The 22,055-nt window shown below is 26.4% G+C and overlaps 1 protein-coding gene across 1 annotated transcript; it reads right to left on the reverse strand.

Annotated features, from left to right (window-relative positions):
• Window positions 1-694: 694 nt before the first annotated feature.
• On the reverse strand, window positions 695-17,834 carry LOC129969034 (serine incorporator 5-like). Its single transcript, XM_056083432.1, has 13 exons — window positions 17,688-17,834; window positions 15,618-15,785; window positions 14,515-14,693; window positions 12,312-12,400; window positions 12,110-12,203; window positions 8,983-9,026; window positions 7,877-8,050; window positions 7,671-7,772; window positions 6,427-6,571; window positions 6,242-6,296; window positions 4,211-4,247; window positions 3,640-3,781; window positions 695-1,874 (listed from the first exon to the last, which is right to left on the reverse strand). Exons 1-13 carry the CDS (start codon window positions 17,709-17,711, stop codon window positions 1,667-1,669), a joined length of 1,461 nt encoding a protein of 486 aa, XP_055939407.1. The 5' UTR covers window positions 17,712-17,834; the 3' UTR covers window positions 695-1,666.
• Window positions 17,835-22,055: the final 4,221 nt, after the last annotated feature.

Below are 22,055 nucleotides of genomic sequence, written 5' to 3' on the forward strand. Positions count from 1 at the left end.
TTTGCATTACTTGCAATGCAGGTGATAAATTAAAGCACTGAAATTGATAAATGCTCTCTGCGATTTTTATCAGATACATCCATTGTGCAAATGCAATGAAATTTCTCACAAAAATATGAGAATAGTATCCCAAAAGAAACCGAGATTACACTTAGTTTGACTGATGTGAACATTCTCATAATCATACAACTTTTTGAAAATGTCCAACATAACTACAGGCAGCAATAGCAACCATTTCAAAACAAACGCACACTTTCAGTGTTTCACTATCTTTTAATTCTGTACTTGACTTGTACTTCTGTACTTGACATGACTTGTACTTGTACTTGACTCTCTAACTATGCATAATAAACCATCTATTCAATACTTTGTACTCATCCTGTATAATGAGCATTAAAAGCAATAAATCTATTACAAATGTATAAGAAGTCTTTCATAAAAAATTAAATTCTTACATTTTTATATACAAATAAACAAAAGTATTAAGAAATATCTAGCAGATACTCGAAAAAATTGACAGAAAAGAATACTAAGACTTCACACAACAAATACAGAATACAAAGACATGTTTAAAATAAATAATATGTTAATTAAGTTCTCTTTTTTTTTTAATTTCAAAAGTATTAACTATAATCTCTTGCATATAAAGATAAATTAATTATAATAGAATTTAAACAAAACACATATTTTATCAAAAGACATAAAATATTGAGATCAGTAGAGTATAAAGCCATCATTAGAAGGCAAAAGCAAAGAAAAGAATAGAAAACTATCTTTTTTTAGTTTTAATTTAACCTTTTCATTAAATGTATATTCACCTATAAATCAGAATATTATGAACGATAAAAAATTTATTTTGATTACAAAATTGTACTTGTGATAACTTGGCACAATGCTATAAATTTTAAATATAAAATTCAAAAACCACATGATGGACATAATCTCTGAATATGATGATACATGAGATGTTTCGTTGATTCTATTTCATGTGGTTGAACGGGTTAATTTTATAGATCTTTGTTATTAAAAATGATAGATAAAGAAAATTAAAAATAAATTATCTATTAAGTCCTTTAAGAAAAACATAATGGGAAACTACTGGAGACATTATAAAATTACACATTATCAATATTTCAGATATTTCTTCAAATGAAAAAAAAAAAAAATGGCTAAGCATAATTGTTTCAGAAAATTAGGATCTTAAAATTTTAACAGTTGAAAAGATGAAAATTATATATATTTAATTTCTCCTATAACTTTTGTCATGATTAAAAATTAATGATATATATTTGCAACATAACAAGATATTTGGTCATAATATGCCCAATCATTAATATTGAATTTCCTATGTACACAAAAGATGTTTTCTAGATAGAAATAGATGTTCCATATTATTAAACATTTTTAATACTCTTAGAAAACCTTCAAGCATTTTATCAAATATGCATTGCTGTTTGAAAATATTAAACAGCTTTATAACAAATCACATATGCAATTTTAAAAAGATTCATGAATTTTTTTTTCAAAATTATCATTGTAATAAAAAATTGCATTTCAAAAATACATTAAAAAATTAAGCACAAGCACTGATGAGATGATACCTTTTTTTCATGTAAACATGAAACAAAATCATTATCATTATTAATTATCACTCATTAATGATGATTCATCTACTTGAAGATGAATTCCTTCTCACTCTGCTCATCTCCAAATCTTTATTTCTGGCTGATCTACTGCGATTCAAACGCCCCGGGCATAACTCAGGGGTAAAAAGGGTTAGTAAGTAGATAGCAATGCATGTCCAGGACGATGCCATTTTAACCCAAACAGCAGCCCAGTTACGTTCAAAAGTCATCAAGTTTGCCTGTTCTGGTCTAAAACAAGATCAATCTTATAATAGCAGTTGAAATTATTTATTAAATAGAAACTCAACAATATTACATTGATATATTTGATTACACATGGATCTTAACCCTTTAGCAGTTTAAAATTTTTTGCACAATTATTCACATGTGTGTTTAAAGACATAAATTTTTATACTTTGAGGGTTGAAAATATAGTTATTGATTTACTGATTTAATAGCATGAAATTAATTTGTACCTTCCCATAATAAATAATGTTTTTGTTATCCTATTAAAATGAAACAGTGGAATTCAGTAGATACACACATACATACAGAGAGAGAGAGAATTCTTACAATTTTATGATTAATAAATCATAAAATTCATAATTATTTAATAATAATAAATTAATCATTGAATAACTGTAATATAATTATTTAATAAATACTTCATAATTATTTAATATAATAAATAAATCATTGAATTCATAATCATTTATGAATTCAATCAAGAATATTGAGTAATGCTTGTACAGAAAAGCAAATCATAAGTCAGAATAGAATTAAACAAGACTTAAATCAGTACTTTATACATAAATTCATACATGCATTAAACAACATTACTATTTCAATAAATGTATTCACTTTCCTAATTCTGCTTTGTGATTAAAATAACAAGAAAAAACCTCCTAAAATGATTACTACAAAAAAATATTCATAGAATATGAATAGTATTTACAGTAAACATATTTATAATATATTCTGAATAAATTAATATATGCATATCAATTTATTTAAAAAATAAGAAGGAAAAAAGAATCAGTGGTTCCATTTTTCTATTTTTTTTAGATGTTTATCACTTCTTTATGTACTCAATGAACAATTTCCCTCCTTTTCTATCTATTTTAAAGAGAAATAGAAAAGATAAAAACAGTATTTCAATCTATATTCTGTATGGGGGAAAGTCAAACCAATGATGTTCAAAAGTTAGGATCTCTTGATGATATAATCAAGATGTCACTAGCTTTCATATGAAATAAAAATTGGCGAAATTGGTACAGCAGTTGAGGCTAGATGCTAATGCTTTAGATTTTGCCAATTGTTTCAAATATATAAATAGTTAATGAACAATTATGAAGGCAACAAAGCAAGTAAATTAAAACAGTATAAAGTATAAAGAACCCTGTTATTTTACAATGATACCTCACAGTTTTCTGAGTTCATTCTCATTACATAATATTCTTCTTTCCTCACACTGATCGCTTAATTTCTTGGATTGTTTTGACATTCCTGGATTTCCAGCTGATTTTCAGGGTGTTATTTAAAAAAAATCCATAATATAAACAAATGTTTCAACTTGCCATCTCATGATAAAAAGTGTCGAGTTCATTTGCATCAGCATGCATATTTTGTGCCTTTTTGAACTAAATGTAAAGTATGCATAATTATAATCAAAGAACAAGAAAGATAATAAAGTCAAATTTTTCATGACTGCTTTGTGACAATGCATCCAGTTACAACATATTGTTTCTCACATAGAGATTAAATTATTTGTATGACATTTTATTTTATGATTTTTATATGCATCTTTTACTTTTATCTTGGAATTCTTGATTATTAAAATTTTAATATATTTATGTAGTTTAAACAAATGATATTGAGCATAATATGTATACTGCAAGTTCAAATGCTTCAATAGGTTTTAGACAATCACATAGCACTGCAATTAAATTTCCAAATGTAATAAGACCACATTAAAACAAATTCAAATATGAAAAAGGAACTGATTATTAATTACCTAAACCAATGAGTCAACTGCATCATAATGTAAAGTGAAGCAAGGAAGAACATCACATGAAAGAAAGCATAACTGTAGGTAACTCCTTCAATTTCATTCCTTATAACTTTCTGGCCACCTTCCTCATCAATACCATTAGATGCTGAGAAAAGACATTTATTCATACATTTTAAAAGAATATATATGTATTGAATTATGCCTCTCTAACTTCAAATGAACAATTCACATATTCAAATGAAATTACTCATTTACATTATGAAGTGATATCAAAATTATTGAATGTGGATTGCAAATAAATACCACAAGTATTTAATGGACTTTTTGGTTAAAATCAAAATTCATAGTGATACATTTCAAAAATAAAATATGCATATTCTAATAAAATATTAAAAAGAATATAAAAAAATCAAGTGGTTAGTAGTAAATGATATTTATCAAAATTGATCATATATTATTGAAGAAATTTTTTTTAATTGACTATTTTTATATTATTATTAACATTTTTTTTTTCAATTTTAAAAAGAAAACTCATTTAAAAATTTAATCTGAAATTATAAAAATAAATACTAACTTCTTCTTGAAGACTTATCACAGCATGTGCAACAATCCTAAAAAAATATTAACTTACATATTACAATTGCACATAACAGAAAAATAATTTAATGATTTGTTATCATAAATGGCATTTTTAAAATAATTATATAGAAACACAATGGAAAGACAGTATAAGTCTCCATTAGAAATAGAATTTTGAAATAAAAATTTTAATCATTACCAAGATAATATCATTTATTAAAAACAATTAAACAATTAAAATTTAATATAGTAAAATTTGGAATAAAATAAATCATCATAATTTAAAAATTCATGTTTCAAAACTCATAATAATCAACAAATATAAGAGCAATGGATTTTTAACAAACCAAAATATGCCGAATTCTGAAAATATTTGACAAATGCCAATTTAATAAGCAAGAAAAATTCAATTTACAAAACAAAGAATATATAGTGAAATAAATTCAATTGGTTGGAATAGTCCTAATAGATAATAACACCTTGCACTGAAATAATGTTACAATGGGTGACAAAGGGTTAATTGTTCTAACACTATAATCTAGAGTGAAAACCTATGACTAATGATAGATATTTACATTTAAATAAAAAGTAAAAAATAAATACAAGTTAATTCATAAAAACCATCCTGAATGCAAAAAATTAATTACATGAAATTTCATAATGCACAGAATAGTATTTAATATTCATATTTAAGAAAAAAAATAGCCAAACATGAATAATTATTTATCTAGCTACTAGCTAAAAGTCATTTATCAATCTTAGACCAATATCAGCAACTGCTCTATCCCCCCCCACACACACACACACTGAAAAAAATACCAATATTGTAAAATTTAAACTGAATATATTTGTGAAGATTTCTCAAAGAGAAAAATATGGTTCCAAAATGCAAACAATGGGAATACAGATTATCAAGTTTATTATTTGGGAGATGATTTCAAATCCATGATTCAATGACATGGCCCAGAAGGAATGTAAAGAAATAAAAATTTATGGAACAGAACTTACACAGTAAAACTACTTTAGCATATCAAAAAAACAGTTCTATATGTCAAACAGCTAAAGCGTTTCCAAAAATTATGTAAAATTATTGCAATTCAAAAACATTCCTGAGTTTTTTCAAAAGCAGGAATATAAATTAAATATGAGAAAAAAAAGTTTTAAAGGTTTTTGTTGGGAATAATCAAAAATTTCCTTCCATTTTATCGACATCATCTGATAGATACAAATTTTTCAAATATTTATCTAACATGATGCAGTCACCCAAGAGCTAATATCTAGTATGATATGCTAATAAGATGACTCTAATTAGCATATCATTGAAGAAGATGCAGTTTTTTGTTTATAGCCGCATATATATTCTAAGATGGTTATGTTAAAGCTAAAGGTTGTTGTTGTAAGCATATAAGTTGATGTGCATCTCTGATATGTTTTTCTTTTCCTTCTCTTATGTTCTGTTTACAAGATGTTAACTGCATTTTAATAAATATTTAAATTATTTTGTAATTGTCATTGTGTGGATCTCTTTCTTGATATATAGATTCAATTAATTAATTTAGGCCAATTTTATCTCAAGAGTTTTCTTAGTAGGAAAAAAAATCACAGAAGATTATTACAATAATTGACATAATAAATTTATTATTATTATGTTTACTAAAATGACTATACATTGAATATTTTTCCAGAAACATTCAAGTTAAAAATATAGAGAGATAGAGTTCTTGAAATATGAATGTTAAAAGTTTTCATTTTATTTATTTTTTATTTATCCCTTGTCCCTTTGAAATATGTGCATTATCAAGACTTATTCACAAATTCTAAAACCCTTTTACCATTTCAGATAATGCAACCAAATTTACATAAATAATTTACCAGTTGCCCTTATATAAGAATTACTTTCATATTTCAATTATAAAAATAAGAGCTGTAGAATTTTAATATCTCATAAATAGGTACTCAGAAGATATCCCACAAATTTAATATATAAAAATAATTTAACTTTTATATAAATCAAATAAATACTTACAGTGGGATCAGGAGCTCTGATACCAAGTTTATATGAAAAATGTGATGTGCGTAACCTAAATAAATATATTTATCAATAAAACAAACAATAATACTTTCACTGATATATAAGGATTACACAACTAAATGTAAAACAGAAATTAAAAAGAGTGCAACAACGTAAAAACTAATCCATAATTTACTCACGTAGAACTTATAACCATCAGAAATGTTATAACTACACCTCCATAACAAATAATATCTTTGTTAGATAAAACTGAAACATCTGATGGGCCACAAAATTCTTCTTCTTCCGGAAAAACTCTTTCTCGATAAGTTCCAACCCCAGTACCTATCAATAAATTGATGAGGCAATTAAATTTTGAATATGAGAATATAAAGTGCACAAAATAACAAAGAAGTATTAAATATTGCATTAATTTTCCAAAATGTTTTTTTTTTTTTTTTTTTTTTTCATATAAAAAGTTTCATTTGCTAAAATTCTTAACATTTATTATACTTTACTTCTTGGGATTCTTTTGATTGACATTGCATTGAATGCATTTATAACTTAAATAAGTCCAAATGTATAGACTTCTAAAGAACATAAGAGTCAAAAAGTTCCACTAACTTTTTTAAATACAGATTAATAGATTGATAAGACAAAATAGTCCAAAACCCCAATTTATATAAAAAAAAAAAAAATCAAAAGTGAAATAACTTTAGATATAAAAAAAAACATTATCTTGATTTATATAATAAAAATCATAAAATAAGGCTGCTAGAATGTACGTTCCCTACTGTTATTTTAAAAATTTGAAATAAGGATACAATAAATAAATATTAAAATAATTAAGTAAGGGCTGATAAAAAAAAAATTTTAAGTATACATAATAATCAGATAACTACAGATTTATTTGTTTCTCACATTTGCTTTATCGTATCTATCAAAAAGAAATAAACATATTTTAGCAGTTATGTGGCCAAATAGAAAAGCCTTTTGAAATTTTAAATTCAATTAATTTCATCACAATAATCACAATTAATACAATGAAAATGCAGTAGGAAATGGCCAGTCTACATTGCAACACAAGAGCAGAAGAGATTGAAAATTTTCCCTTCATTCATTTTACTATGACATTTTGATAGGGTTTTTTTTCACACATGTGGACTTAGGAAAGGGAATCTTAGATATCTTTAAAAGAATGTTGTAAGCATTAGGAATTTTTATTCCTTCACTCAAAGCATGAGAAAATGCCAAGACCAGCAGTTTTATAGAGCAGGTGTATATTTAATTAAATAAAAAGTGGGAATTAGATCAGGAAATAATAGACCATTATAGAATGAAGTTAATAAGGACTAAATTAAGATAAAAAATTGGGAAATAACTTAGGATTTAAATTATATTAAGAGACATTACACACACATACATATGCGTATATATTACATACCAGCCAGAGTTGGTTCACTTGATAAAGCAGACCAAGTAAGGTAGACAACGTATGCTGATATGACTGATGACTGAAGTAAACCAGCTCTTGAATCACCAGTATCTAAAAACAAATTCATCAATTTTGGGTAATTTAATCAAAACATTAAAAATAGATTCCTAGTTATGTAAAGTCCAAAAGATATCAGTTCATCTACATTAACTTACTTTTCTCAACACATGGCATGATTGAGACGAATGAACACAAAAGGCAAAGACCACCATTAACACCAATGAACAATTTATTAGTAGAGCAACCTTCTGCACGAGTATAATTCTGAGCAATCATAACGATTCCTATCACTACAGCTGTGTAGATAATCATTGCACAAAATACCATAGCTAAAAAGAAAGAAATAATAATTAAAGTCTTTACATTTTATTATAAGTTAGTCAAAATAAAAACTATTATAAAATAAGAAAACTGTAGCAAAATAAAATGTACAAAAAAATTGTTTTGAATGTTTACAGAAAATAAAAATTACAGCATTATTTGGTTCTAATCCAATAAAATATACATTACAGAACTGTCATTGTATGCCTATAAATAAAAGAATGTAAAAAAGAAGTACAACTTTGTAAAATCAATGAAATTAACAATATTACTGGTTTTAAAATTAAATTTTTCTAAGCTAAAATTGTATTTTCAACAAAACAAGACTGAATTTTTTTTTAAATTTGAATTATTTTGACACTGAAATAAAAATATTTATAGTACAAACAATTTGATTAAACAGTTTAATATTTCCTAATATATTTTAACTAATGCAGCAGGACTTTTCCAAAAATATTAGAACAAAATATCATTGTTCAAGATAATAAGTACCAGGCATCTAAAATAAAATACTAATAAAAAGCTTTAATTCTTTTACCATTAAAAATAGAAATTCGAAGGGGAAAAAATGTTTCATGGAACATTTGGTTGGATTTTGACAACTGAGAATAATATATATATAACTTTTTTCTTTTCTTCATTTTGATTATTATGGTCGACTGTGGGTTTTTTTGTTTTTTTTAACACTTGTATGGTGAAAAGAAGAGGAAAATAATAAATACTTCCAACACAGGGGGAAAAAAATGTAAAAAAAATTATTAAAATTAAAAATTAAATGATTAAAAAATTATTTTTTTATCTAGTCATTTTTAAATTCCTATTTAACAAATTTCTAGCTTAAAACAACATGTTATTTATGAGTTGTCTTTTATTAATGAAACAAAAAATTTTTTCTTCTAATACACTTTGTAAATATCAAAATTAAAAAATTGTTTCTTACCAACAAACCAGCATCTGCTGCCTCCATCAGCTACTCTTCGTAGCCTAAGTTTTGAGAGAGGAAACTCAATAAGAAATTTGTATACTAATTTACGTTATATCAGAATATTTTTATACTAATTTACACTATATTAGAACTATGTTATATTATGTTTATGATATATTAGAATTAAAAAATTAATGAAATACTAAAATTTTATAACAAAATTCTCTCTCATTTACTAATCACAATTTCTTCTTTTCAATTTTAAATAAAAAAAAACATGAAATCACAGCAATATGCAAAGAATATAGCCACAAACAATCAAATTTCTTTGATAAAAACAGAACTACATCAGAATCGAATATAATATTCTTATAAGTAAAATAATTAATACTAACAAATAAGTAAAAAAAAGATGTACATAAAAAAACTGAGGTAAAATAATTTTTTAGATATAATGAAGTGTTATAAAATTGTGATCTTCGTTTGAAAAGTTAAACCATTACGCTTAATATCACACTATTCAGCTAAATTATCAGCAAAAATTTCTCACATGGGGGGAAAAACTTGTAGCTAGGAAGTGTCTTAATTTATACTGATAATTGCAATTTTTGTAATCTACTTTTCAGTTATGCATTTGCAATCTGTTAGAAATTGCAAAGATATTTATTAAACTTGTACATGTTTTTAATTCAATAAAATAAATTTTGTCATAAATTATATCAACAAATTTACAGGTATGTAGCATATACATATACATATCTAAAGATCTAATATATTCAAACAATGTATGTCCAAAATCAAGCAAAAATAAACTTCTATAACTAAATTCAGATAAATTTATTTTTCTGAATGGAAAAATTCCATTACTAGAAATTAGAATCCTAAAAAGCAATCCCTTTTATAAGAATTTCCACCCTAGCATTATTTTAAAAAATTTACGATTCATTGATAAGATTGTTTGGATATGTGTGAAAGCAAAAGTATACAGCAGCATTTCTGTAGTCTGAGATAATTCAACATTTGATAAGTAATCAAGACAGAAATCCAACACACTTAATATGAAAAACACTTTGGACTATTTACTAAGGAGAAAGTATTTTTTCAATCAACATCAAATTAAATTCAGAAAATGGATTATGATGACACAAGCAGCACACAAACACAAAACCACACACACACAAAAAAAAAAAAAATCAAAATTAATAAGTTTACAGTAATTTTCTCACATTCAAAGAAACATATTTTTTTTTTAATTCATTACACATAAAAAGAAGGATCTTGATTTACAAATAATTAAAAACATATAGGGATCATACAAATAGAACAGCGGTTCTTAACCTATGGGTCGCGAAGCATATTTCTTGGGTCGCGACAGATGTAAGTAAAGATGCTCAACTCATGGTTTACGTGCGGTATCCAGGTTTAACAGATATACAGGACATTTTATTTTGCAAACCAATGTCAACAACAACTAGAGGTGAAGATATTTTTCTTATGGTCGATTCGTTTTTTAAAGAAGAAGGATTAAATTGGAATCAGTGTTTCAGTATTTGCACCGACGGTGCAGCTGCCATGACAGCATCTAAAAAGGGATTTTCGACAAGAGCAAAACAAATGAATCCACAAATTATATCGATTCATTGTTACATAGACAAAATCTTGCTTCAAAAAAATTATCACCCGAATTATGTATCGTTTTGGATGAAATTGTTGCGGTAGTCAATTTTATCAAATCAAGAGCTCTTAACTGTAGAATTTTCAGCGAACTGTGTTTCGAATTTGGTGCAGAATACGAACATTTATTATATTATTCTGAAGTTAGATGGCTGTCCCGGGGCAAAGTTGTTCAAAGAGTATTATCATTACGGACAGAAGTCGAATTATTTTTGAGAGAAAAGAAACACCCATTAGCATCTATGTGCTAATCAAAATGTCAATTATTTTCAAAAAGTTATAAATATATTTTAATTTGGTCAATAAAAATTATTAAAAACACTTGATTATTAATTAAATTTTCCTTGGATCGAAAAGTACTTTTGTTTATCTTTATTATTAAAAAAATAAATAAAAAATTTGTAAATTTAAAAAAATCATCATCGTAGGATTGAAGATTTTTTAAAAATACAATCTAAAACAAAGCAATGAAAAAATTTTGACTTTTTCTCAAATATTTCTCAAATTTGGGTCGCGGCTTAAAAAGGTTAAGAACCACTGAAATAGAATGATAATTGTGGAAATTTCAAGAGTGATAAATTTTGGAAAAAATTGTTTATGTTCTAATATATACATATGTGTGTGTGTGTGTAATGATACCTCTTAATATAACTTAAACCCTAATTAATTTCAAAATGTTCATCTTAATTTAGCCCATATTAACTTCATTCTAAAATTATCTCTTATTTCCTGATTCAATTACATCTTTTTTATTTAATTAATGCTCTATACACACATTATAAAAATGCTTACTTCTGCAGGTTCCCAAACTCCAAATGAAGGAATAAAAATCCTTAATGCTTGCAACATTCTTTTAGGGATACCTAAAATTCCCTTAACTAAATTGACACGTGTCAAAGAAATCCCTATTAAAACCTCATTTTAAAAACCATTGAAGGGAGAATTTCACTTTATTTTGCTCTTGTGTTGCAATGCAGACTGAAGTATTTCATACTACTTATTCTTTGTACATAATATGCTGCGATGGCATATTATGTACAAAGTTAAAAAAAATTTTTAATTCAAATGTTTACAGCTAAAAATTGTTAGAAAAGATCAAAGTTATAAGTTGTAAGTAAATTGTTCAAAAGATTAAAGTTAAAAGTTGAGTTTAAAAATTCAAAAGTGTCTTCTCTTTGGGCATGCATTTGTTAAAAAATATGTTTATACATACACACACACATATCATAATTTCTGTAGGCTAACTGCTGAAATTATTTTAAATCCACTTATAATCAAGAATTCCTTTAAATATTTGACACTGATTCAAAGAAATTATATTCATAAAACTTTCACTCTATTAGGAAAGACGGAAGGTATGATAAAAATTAAACATCTAATAACATAAAAAAATAATAATAATAAGATATTAACAGTCAGTAAGGGAATTGAAAAAAAAATGAGAAAAATAAGCAGGGTAAATACTAACCAATTATCAGTCCATGCATGAGCAAAATCTACAATGAGCATGAGCTGAATGATAATGAACACAGATGCTCCACCCATTGAGATGTACATCCAAACTTTTACAAAAATAAATAAATAAAAATATTTTAAACACAAACAAAAATAAAAATTAGGTTCAGGAGTAAAAGATGAATGGAAACAAAAAGTAAAAATATTGAACTTACTGCTACCAAAGTGGTTTACATATGCTGAAGGAATAAGAAAAATTCCAGCACAAATTAAGCAGAGAATTAGTAATTTATAGCACCATATTCTGAAAAAATACAAATATTTTTTAATTAATAAATATGAAAAAATTATTTTAACAATAAATAACTTTAAGACTGAAACTGTTAATTTTTAAATTAAAAATAGCAAACAAAATCATGAAATGGTAAAACTTAAGGAATTTCAAAAAACTTCACTAAAAAAACTTTCTAATACAAATTTAAATTAATCTAATGCTAATTCGAATAAATATGTCAACAAGAAAAATTCATGGTATCTTTTAAACAATGTAACTATCATATTCATTCAATAATTCATTCAAAATTAAATACTGAACAAACTAAAAATCCCAATTTTGTACATTAATAATTACATTATATTCTGGAAGCATTCTGAAAATCTTCTTTGTTAACGTAATCAAGATTAATTTATTTTCAACAAATGTTGAGCAAATATTCAATACACTTATATTATATATCAGCTTAAGAGCAAATGGTCCTGATTGAAAAACTTAATACTCCTAACCCTATATTTACTGATGGTACTTAAAAGTACCATGTAAATCCAGCTTATATCTTTGTAAAATGACTATTTTCTCTGATTCAAAAGGGAATCCAGGGAGAATGGAACCCTGACAGCAAATAGTTAATATAAGCTAAAAGTAGAAATTAAAAATATTTCATTATTAATTTAATTAAGATATTTCGATTAATTAAAAGATTTCTTGGATTCCCTGGGATTATTCTGCAAGGAAATTTAACTATTAGTGCAAAAATAAAGTTCAAAAATTGATGGTATAATAATTCAGTAATAAAAGGAATTTAAATTTATTTATATGATCAAAATACTTTTTACCCATAGAATCTAACCAATAAAAAAAAAACTGACTTTTCAAAAGAAAAGTCAATTTTTTGACTATGAGAAGAGTTTTGGTTTGTTTGGCTATAAGAAAAATCTAATCTTCAATTCTTCCTTATCTACCTCTATCAAATGTTCAAAATTCATACTTTTTTTTTCTGCTTTTACAAACAATAATCATACTTTTTTTTAGATGTGAAAATGCCATTTTTAACTGTTAAATCTTCCTTAAAAAAATACTCAGTTTGGTAATGCACTTTTTTATTAAATTTTTTCAATGTCATAAATTATTTAATTGATTTATTTTCAGATAAATATACATAGGTTGGATTTTTCCCCCCCTATAAAAATGTACATTTTCCCAGATGAAGAAAATTTTTAAATCTGATGGGTTTCATAATGCAATACCAAACAATAAAACAAACAAACAGTACATGTCTTATCATGTTCATAGAATGCGGAAGGAGAAAACCATTTGTGAAATAAAACCCTGTCATATCAAAATAAACTTTTTGAAGAACAGGGAACAATCAACAATTACTGTTACATTAACTCTTGCATATTTTGATGTGCGCAGTTTCAGACTGATATGTATTTAGTAAGCATTTTGATTACTTTCTTAATAAATAAACACAAAATAACTAAAAACATATTTGAAATATTTCAGAAAATGCCAAAAACATATAATTTATGTTAATGGAATATAAATTTTAATCCACAGAAAAATGAAGAGTTACATACAAAGCTCTTACTGTTTACATCTATATACTAAAAACTTCATATAGCACAATATAAAAATAATCAAATAATCTATATAATTCAAAAGCAGCCTAGAAACTTAAATAAAAGGAATATGTCATATAATCACCAATATTTTGAATAAAAACAAATTATCATTATCTTAAATTTATACAAAAATTTAATTATTCCAATAAAATTTAATTTTTTTCTACAAAATTTCACACTGGGACATTTCAAAGAACATCTATCAAACAAGAAGAATGCCAAGAAAGGAAGTGAATTAAAATTCATACATGATTTTGCATGAAGAAATATTTTTTAAATGACTCAAGGAAAAATTCAGTACAAGATGGAGAAAAAAGGCTATAAATCAAAATTTGTTAAAATTTTATATAGAAAAATGTATGAATGCATATAAAAAAATTTATGAATGCATATAAAAAAATTTATGAATGCATATAAAAAAATTTATGAATGCATATAAAACCATAGTCAGTATTTATGAATATATAAAATATTTTAATAATATCAGCAGAAATTAAAAATTTAAGGCACACCTACCCATTATGCAAACCTGATCTACAGCTTTCACTGGTTGATATACCAATGGTAAAGAAGGCCATTATAAAGAAAAAAGCAGCCATGCCAAAAGAAACTCGATATACTGCCATGTATCCAACAAGCAATTCACAATTTTCACCTGCTTTTAAAGTTATGCATGTAACATTGTATTGAGGGAACTGTAAAAATAAAGGAGTTTTTAATTTATAAACTATAATTCTGATAAACGATAATGAACAAAAAAGAAATTCAAGAAAAAAATGATTATTAAGAAAAAAAATCATAATAAAAGCATGAAAATATCTTTAAAGTTTCCATATAAATTTAAATCTGAAATTGAATCCATATAAATTTAAATCAGAAATGGGAATTTGGTATTAACTGCATGCCAGTTGCACATTTTTGATTTAACTGCATATCATTAGCAAACTCAAGACTTATCCACATGTCATTGACTATGGCAGTTAATAGACTAACTTGACACTTTTGACCACTTTTTTAGCGATTAATTGCTTGTAGCAATAAACGTGGTTTCTGGCAATTTATTAATGTGGCATGTAGTTAATACACAAGTACTAGAAAATGTATGCAAATTAAAAGAAAATACCAAGATTTTTTTTTCCCTTGTGCATTAAAAAATAAATTTCGATAAATAAAATCATATCCATGAAGACTGCTAACAAAAAAAATATAATCAGAATATTATTATTATCCAGAATATATTTATAAATTATTGTTATTAATAAAAAAAATATAAACCAACCAAATGTAGACAAGTCAATTTTAAAAAGAGAATAATTCTCCATTTCTTAGTAATTTTTAATTTTAAAAAATTAAGTACTTTTTTCTCAGCTTAATAGCACCTAAATGCAAATAAAATAGAAAGTATTTTAGCAATCTTCAGTATCAAATTATGCAAATTACCAGCATTTTGCAAAAGCTGTTATGCTTTATTCATTTACAGATATTTTAGTGATGACCACTCTAACAGAAAAATATTTAATATCAATACTTATACTAGAGAACAAATGGTATCAAATTAATAGAAAAATATCAAAAATTAACCAAGAGTAAAATTATATACATAGTAATTTAATCCTCACATTTTCAATGATTTTATCTTGTACATCCTTTGTCAACATAACACACATCAATAAAGTTCCCAGAAGAAGAAATAAAGTATACATCAGTCGAGTTGATGTTGACTCTTTGATAGCAGGCAAGAAGCCACAGCAGAGTCGACATGGTCGACATCCGCAACAGCAACCCAACTGCAAAAAAAAAGTTACTAATTAAACATAATTTTTAAAAAAATCAAAAATATGTGTTGTTATTTATGAAATTAGCTCATTTTAGCCTGACTGTGAGAAAAAAAAAAGTAGAAAAGTAACTAACAACACCATAAGTTACTTCAATTGATCAACTTAGAAAATAATAGTGCTTTAATAAAGGCAAATTCTTAAAACTTAAAAAATCACAGTTCAAAAACTAAATGGTTGCAAAGTGTAAGAATTGTTTTTGCCCTTTCTTGCCATAATTGTCAACAAAATAAAAGTAAAAAATTATTTTTGGACTGTTACTAAATACCGATACCAGGAATTTCGATGCCCTTAATTGTGCCACTAATGGAAATAAAATATGCTCAATATTCTTAATTTTTTTTTTGTCTTAAAAATATAAAGACTGGAGTAGAAACAGCATCATAATATTGAAAATAATAAACTATAAAATTGCAATCGAGAGCACTTGCTAAAAATCTGTTCCTGGAAACACAATTTTCTACAGAAAACCATAGAATTTAAGTCTTCAAAAACTGAATAAATACATAGATATTAAAAATGCATTGAAATTTAACTTATATTAATTTTTTTTTTAATTGGTATGTATAAAAAATATTTCGATTCTTGAACAATCTGCTGGTTAAAATAATTTTTATATATGAAGATTAATCTTGATAGGACGATACAGGAAATTTATTTAAAGGCTATGACAGACTTAAAAGCAAATTCACTGCAAAGGAAAATGGGAGAAGTGAGGTTTACACATTAATTCGAAGGAATAAAAAATATTTTGGCTCAATTTCAAATTATTAAAAATGAGACTATTCTTTGTTTGTCTCAAGAGTGGCATATCCAAAGGATTAAAGAGAAACTGCAATTATTTTCAATTACTTGCTTAAAAATGATAATTTATTAGTGATAATTTATAATACTCACTGCAGAAAAATCCAAATGAATAAATGCAGATTTTATACAGTATGCTTTATTTTATATAAAAGTATTCTTTATATTTAAAAGATTGCAAAGATATTATTAATAGACTACTTGATACAATTTTGCAAAAAAATTCATTCAATGGAATTTCTTTTTTTACTGAGATTACTTTCATAAAATCATATAATAATTTGACAAAGAGTTCATAATGCTTTCAGTTATTACTTAGGAAACAAATCAACATTAAAAGGTCTGAAAAATTGAAGCAATAAAAGTGTTGAAATATGGATATAGCAGCTTATATTTATTGAGAACCACAAATACAGTTTAATATTATGCAGAATTAAAAATGATAAAGTATAAGACGTTTTTTTTTATATATATAATTTATTTCAATTCTAAGTTTAATGCTTCTGTTTTTCCCAGCTTTTGCAAGTATACATAGAGTAGAAATTTTATTTCTTTATCAACAGAAAAATCATCAAAAGAATTTAATTACACCTGTTTCACATCATTTCATTTTTATTAAATCAATACGGGTTTTTTTTATTGTTGTTGTTGTTTGTTTGAAACAATTTGAAGTGTCATACATAATAAGAAAATATTTACAGATACAAATTTTTTTATTTATTAATACAGTTACTAATTGATATCTGTCTTAGCATTTTTTTTAATTGGCATTATCCTCTTCTACTGTAAATTGATTCATATGATGAGTAACATAATTGATGAATCATAATTGCGGCTTTTTCATGCTTATCACAATTATAATAGGGAAAAAAATATATCCTTCAATTTACAAAGTACTTTCCATTTATCCCTAAAATTTTACATTATTTAGTATTTATTTTTTTTTAAATGTAATTTATTTTTTTTAAAAATTAGAATAGTTGACGATATAAGGTTTGATCAGAAATAACTTTTGTTTTTTTTTCAAATTATAAATAAAAACATCCTTACCTGTCCCTGGCACCTTCCACCCATGGTTGTTTACGCTTCCTTTGGGAATTACATTCTCCGAAACAACTGAAAAACCCACATGAAATTTGAATAACAAACTGAGCATAAACAATTGCAAACTAAACAGAAGAAAAAGAAAACAATGAGTACGTGAGTATTGCTGCCAACTTTGGCATGCTAAATACATTGTGCATGGATCATTTATTCTACGACGTGCGAAAAGAAAAGAATGGTTTCGGTTTCTCGAATCATAAAACTAAAAACTGCTTATGCTTTCATATTAAGTCTAAATTTGTATAGGTATTTTTGTATGAACACAAAAGCTTAATGAAGTGCCACACAATTGCAGGAAGCATAAATTTCTATTTTCTTTAGATATTATGCAATTTTTTAATGAATTGTTTCTTATGTCTTTTTTGTGCATTGTGAGATTGAACATCCTTTGGATGCGATTAGTGGCATTCAGTGAATATCTTGAGATGTACTAAAACACTTTATTCACGGGTAAATTGTTTGTTTCTCTGCTCGTTCTTTTGATTGCGAATATGAGAACTTGAAATAAAAAATGTTGCAAAAGGTACCACTCCGCGTGATAAATAAAATTTATAAGAAAATAAAGCATATACAGAACTAAAATTTGGATGTAATATTAATGCTAAAAATAAAAAATCTTTTTCAAATTTAAGTTTACTGGTGAATGTTCACCTTGGCACGCTACACAATGTTTTAGCGATATTGGAATGAGCGAGGACAGAACTTGGAACCTTGTGGTTAGCAGTCCAGTAATTTAACAATTATACCAAAACTATCGCTCGGGTAGAAGAGTTGTTAACTGGCTTATATGCTATTCACCACAATATCTACGACCACTGGACCAAGAAGGGGCCGAAAGTAGATCAGTTTTAAAATGTTACTGAACAGGCTATAAAATAAATAAGTTCGTAATTTATAAAAAATGCACAAATTTCATGAATGATGAAAATGATAAGATAATATTGCCACTTTACCAAAAATAATTGTCATGTTCCTTATGTTTCATTAAGTAAATTTGTTGTTTTAGAATATTAGTTGTTGTTGTTTCTAATGGCACACTTGCCATGGGAAAGCCCCCTGTTCGAAGACAGCTGATTTAAGCCTAAGGGGATGGGCACCTCTTGTTTCTATAGTAGCGCCATCTAGGGCCAAGAGAACGACTTAGCTACTCACACGTCACAACCCTTTTTACAGGGCGGACTTCATTCACGCATTTCACTCACTCAACCACAGATCGTAATTTGGATCTGAATCCGACAAAGATCACTCCTGATCCAGTACCCCCAGTGGGGTTACTCTCGACATGGAGGACTTTGTGACCACGACAGATTTAACGCACCAAGCACGCACGCGGGTAATCTTCGGCCAGCGAGGTTCGAACTCGCAAACTAAGGGACGCGAATCCGACGCGTTATCCCGGCCTTTAGAATATTTGTAAAACCAAACATCTGTTTCAATAATATTGCGTACAAATGTGGATACCAAGATGTCCGATGCCACCATAGGCAAATAAAAGTAAATACATATTCCTAAGGTTAAAAATTTTTTTAACATTAACTTAAAATAAACCATTAACATGTAAATTCAGAGTCCGAATTCCAAAACTTCGTTCCATACTTTAATAAAAATGTTATACAAGCGAATGTTATATGGAATTGGTGTATACTACAAAGTTTTAAACATTAGCTTAAATTTAAAATTTTTACTGAATCTATCGTATAATCCTTAACATTCTTAGCAATTAATGCCTGGCATGCAATTAATAGTATACGAAAATTGAATTCGTCTTTCAAATATATTTTTTCCAACACACTGAAACAAAAATTTGGCATAGAACTATACTTGTAGTCACAAAATCACATGCTAAATTTCATATATATAAGTCATTGTATTTTTGAGTTATAGCATTTACATCTTTCTGAAAATGCAGATTGATGGACAATCAACCCCTTTCTGTATATGGCTTAAAATTTGGTAAGTGTCCCTACTATAGATGCTAAACTTGTGTAGTGAGTTTTATCCGTCTAGATCTCTTCGTTTTGTAGTTATTATGTTAGCTTATACTTGAATAACCGGACATGCAGATTTTCTCTGAACGGAATGTGCCTAAAATTTGATAGATATCTACAAAATTGATATAAAGACCGTATACCGAATTTCATCCGGTCCAAACTCCAACCGTTTTTAGTTGTCTTTGTCACAGACACACAGATATCTACTAAAAATGCTTTTTTCAAAATCAGGGAGGTCGAAAGAATGGAGATTCGTCAAAATATTGAGTTCAAATACTTTGTCCATATTTGGTAGATGAGAAAGTTAAATTGTGCTGAAATATGAAACTAGAATGAGCATCTTATTTTTAAAAAAAGCGGGGGGGGGGGACATCTTAATTTGCAAAGCTTAGATCCATAAAATACCTGAATTTACTATTATTTGGGACCAAATCAGTCAACAGTAGGATTTATACAAAAACCGACTTTTTGAAAAACCGGTTATCAAATTTAATATTTCCAAAAAACCGGTTTTATCCAGTTTTCGAATTTTTGTCAAAAAAATAGAATAGAGGAAAAGTATTTCATTTAATTTATATAAAATAACAAAAAACGTAATCAATGTCAAATTCACAATATTTAAAAAATTAAGGATTACATATACATATGACTTACATAAAATAACGAAAACTTAAACAAAAATTTCAAATAATATTAATATTATTTTCACAAATTTTAATTTCTCCTAAGAAAATAGCATTTAAAAAAACATAAAATATTCACTGAGCGGTAGCTAAAACTTGTTCTTATTTTGGACACAATATTGGCTGAAAGTGAAAATACTCTTTCACTACTTACTGAGCTTGGTTTTATAGTTTTCAAGGCATCAAATAACAAATCTAAGTTTTTTGTTCTTTTATTCGTTGCCTCAAATAATGAAAATTCAGCTCTCAGTGTCTTTGGATTTGTAAGTTTTCCTTTAGGTTCTTATAGAAACTTATGAATTGATCTTTCCATGGCTTCTTTTAAAAAAACATCAACGAATAATTTCCTTGATTTGTTCTTTATCAGAATTGGTTTCCACATAAGGATTTGGAAAATATTCTAGACAATATCTTTCCAGAAAACTTAATAATTTCGGTTTCTGAAGCTAATAAAAGTACACTAGATTTCTTCGCTGAACTAAAAATATTTTTTGGATTTTGCAAATACAGTAAAAGAGTTGCTAATTCTACTTGTCTTCTTTCTTGAATTCGTTCTTTTAAAGCATATAATAATTTCAAACTTATTTCAGTGTTTACATTTTTTAGTTCATTTAACAGAAATTCAAACATACCTTCACAAGTTAATAAATTGGCATCTCGTCACCCTAAGCCTTCAGCTGCTGAACGATTCGGTCCAACCGATAAAATTCATATTTTTTTGAAGAAGAAGAGGAAGAGGAGGAATATATCCAGGTGTTCCGGAAAAACCGGTTTTCTTAATTTAAAAGCCGGTTTTCAAATGTGACAAATTTACTTTATAAAACCGGGATTGAAAAACCGTCAAACCCTAGTCAACAGCAAACAGTTCTTTTCCTATGGGTACATCTTTCGCGTTATTGTCTTCACGTTATTGTATTGTTTACTGTTGACTAGGGTTTGACGGTTTTTCATATGTAAACAGGATAATTTGAAACAGGAAAAAAGTAAAATGAATAGAAGAAGAGAAGACATTAATTTCTAAAATATAAATTCGATTATCATTATCATTTGACGAAGCTAAATACAAAACTTGTCATATTTTGTATACACTACTCGAGGAAGCTGAGAGGAGAATACTTCCGATTTCAGATGCTTTTATTGTTTCTTTTAAGGTAAATAAAGGCATCAAATTGAAATATTTCCCTTTTAAATAATATTCTATTTTAATTGTAAACCGTTTATTTTTTTATTCCATTTTAGCCACATATTTCAAAACGCCATAACAAATAAAAATATTTCTTCATTTGTTGAGTTTTATCTACAATTGTATTTAACCATGTACTTTACACAGCACTGTCATAACTGGTTCTTGCATCAATATATATGTTAACATTCAACTAAACGCAGTTATAATCTACGTGTATTATTTCTATATATATTATTTCTTTTGTCAACATTCTTTTTTCTTCACGAAAAAAAATCATGAACATGGAAATCAGTTAGAAAGCACTTTTCTTATTTGTTCATATTTGGGGCATCTATGAACATAATGTGTCGTCCCAATATCACGTCTACATTTTCAGTTTTCAGATTTCCTATGAAAGACATGTTGTTGTTCCGGGAAATATTCATATTTGGTCAATATCTGATTGCTACAAAAA

Source organism: Argiope bruennichi, chromosome 5, assembly GCF_947563725.1.
Source record: "Argiope bruennichi chromosome 5, qqArgBrue1.1, whole genome shotgun sequence".
In the NCBI taxonomy this organism is placed as follows: Eukaryota; Metazoa; Arthropoda; class Arachnida; order Araneae; family Araneidae; genus Argiope; species Argiope bruennichi.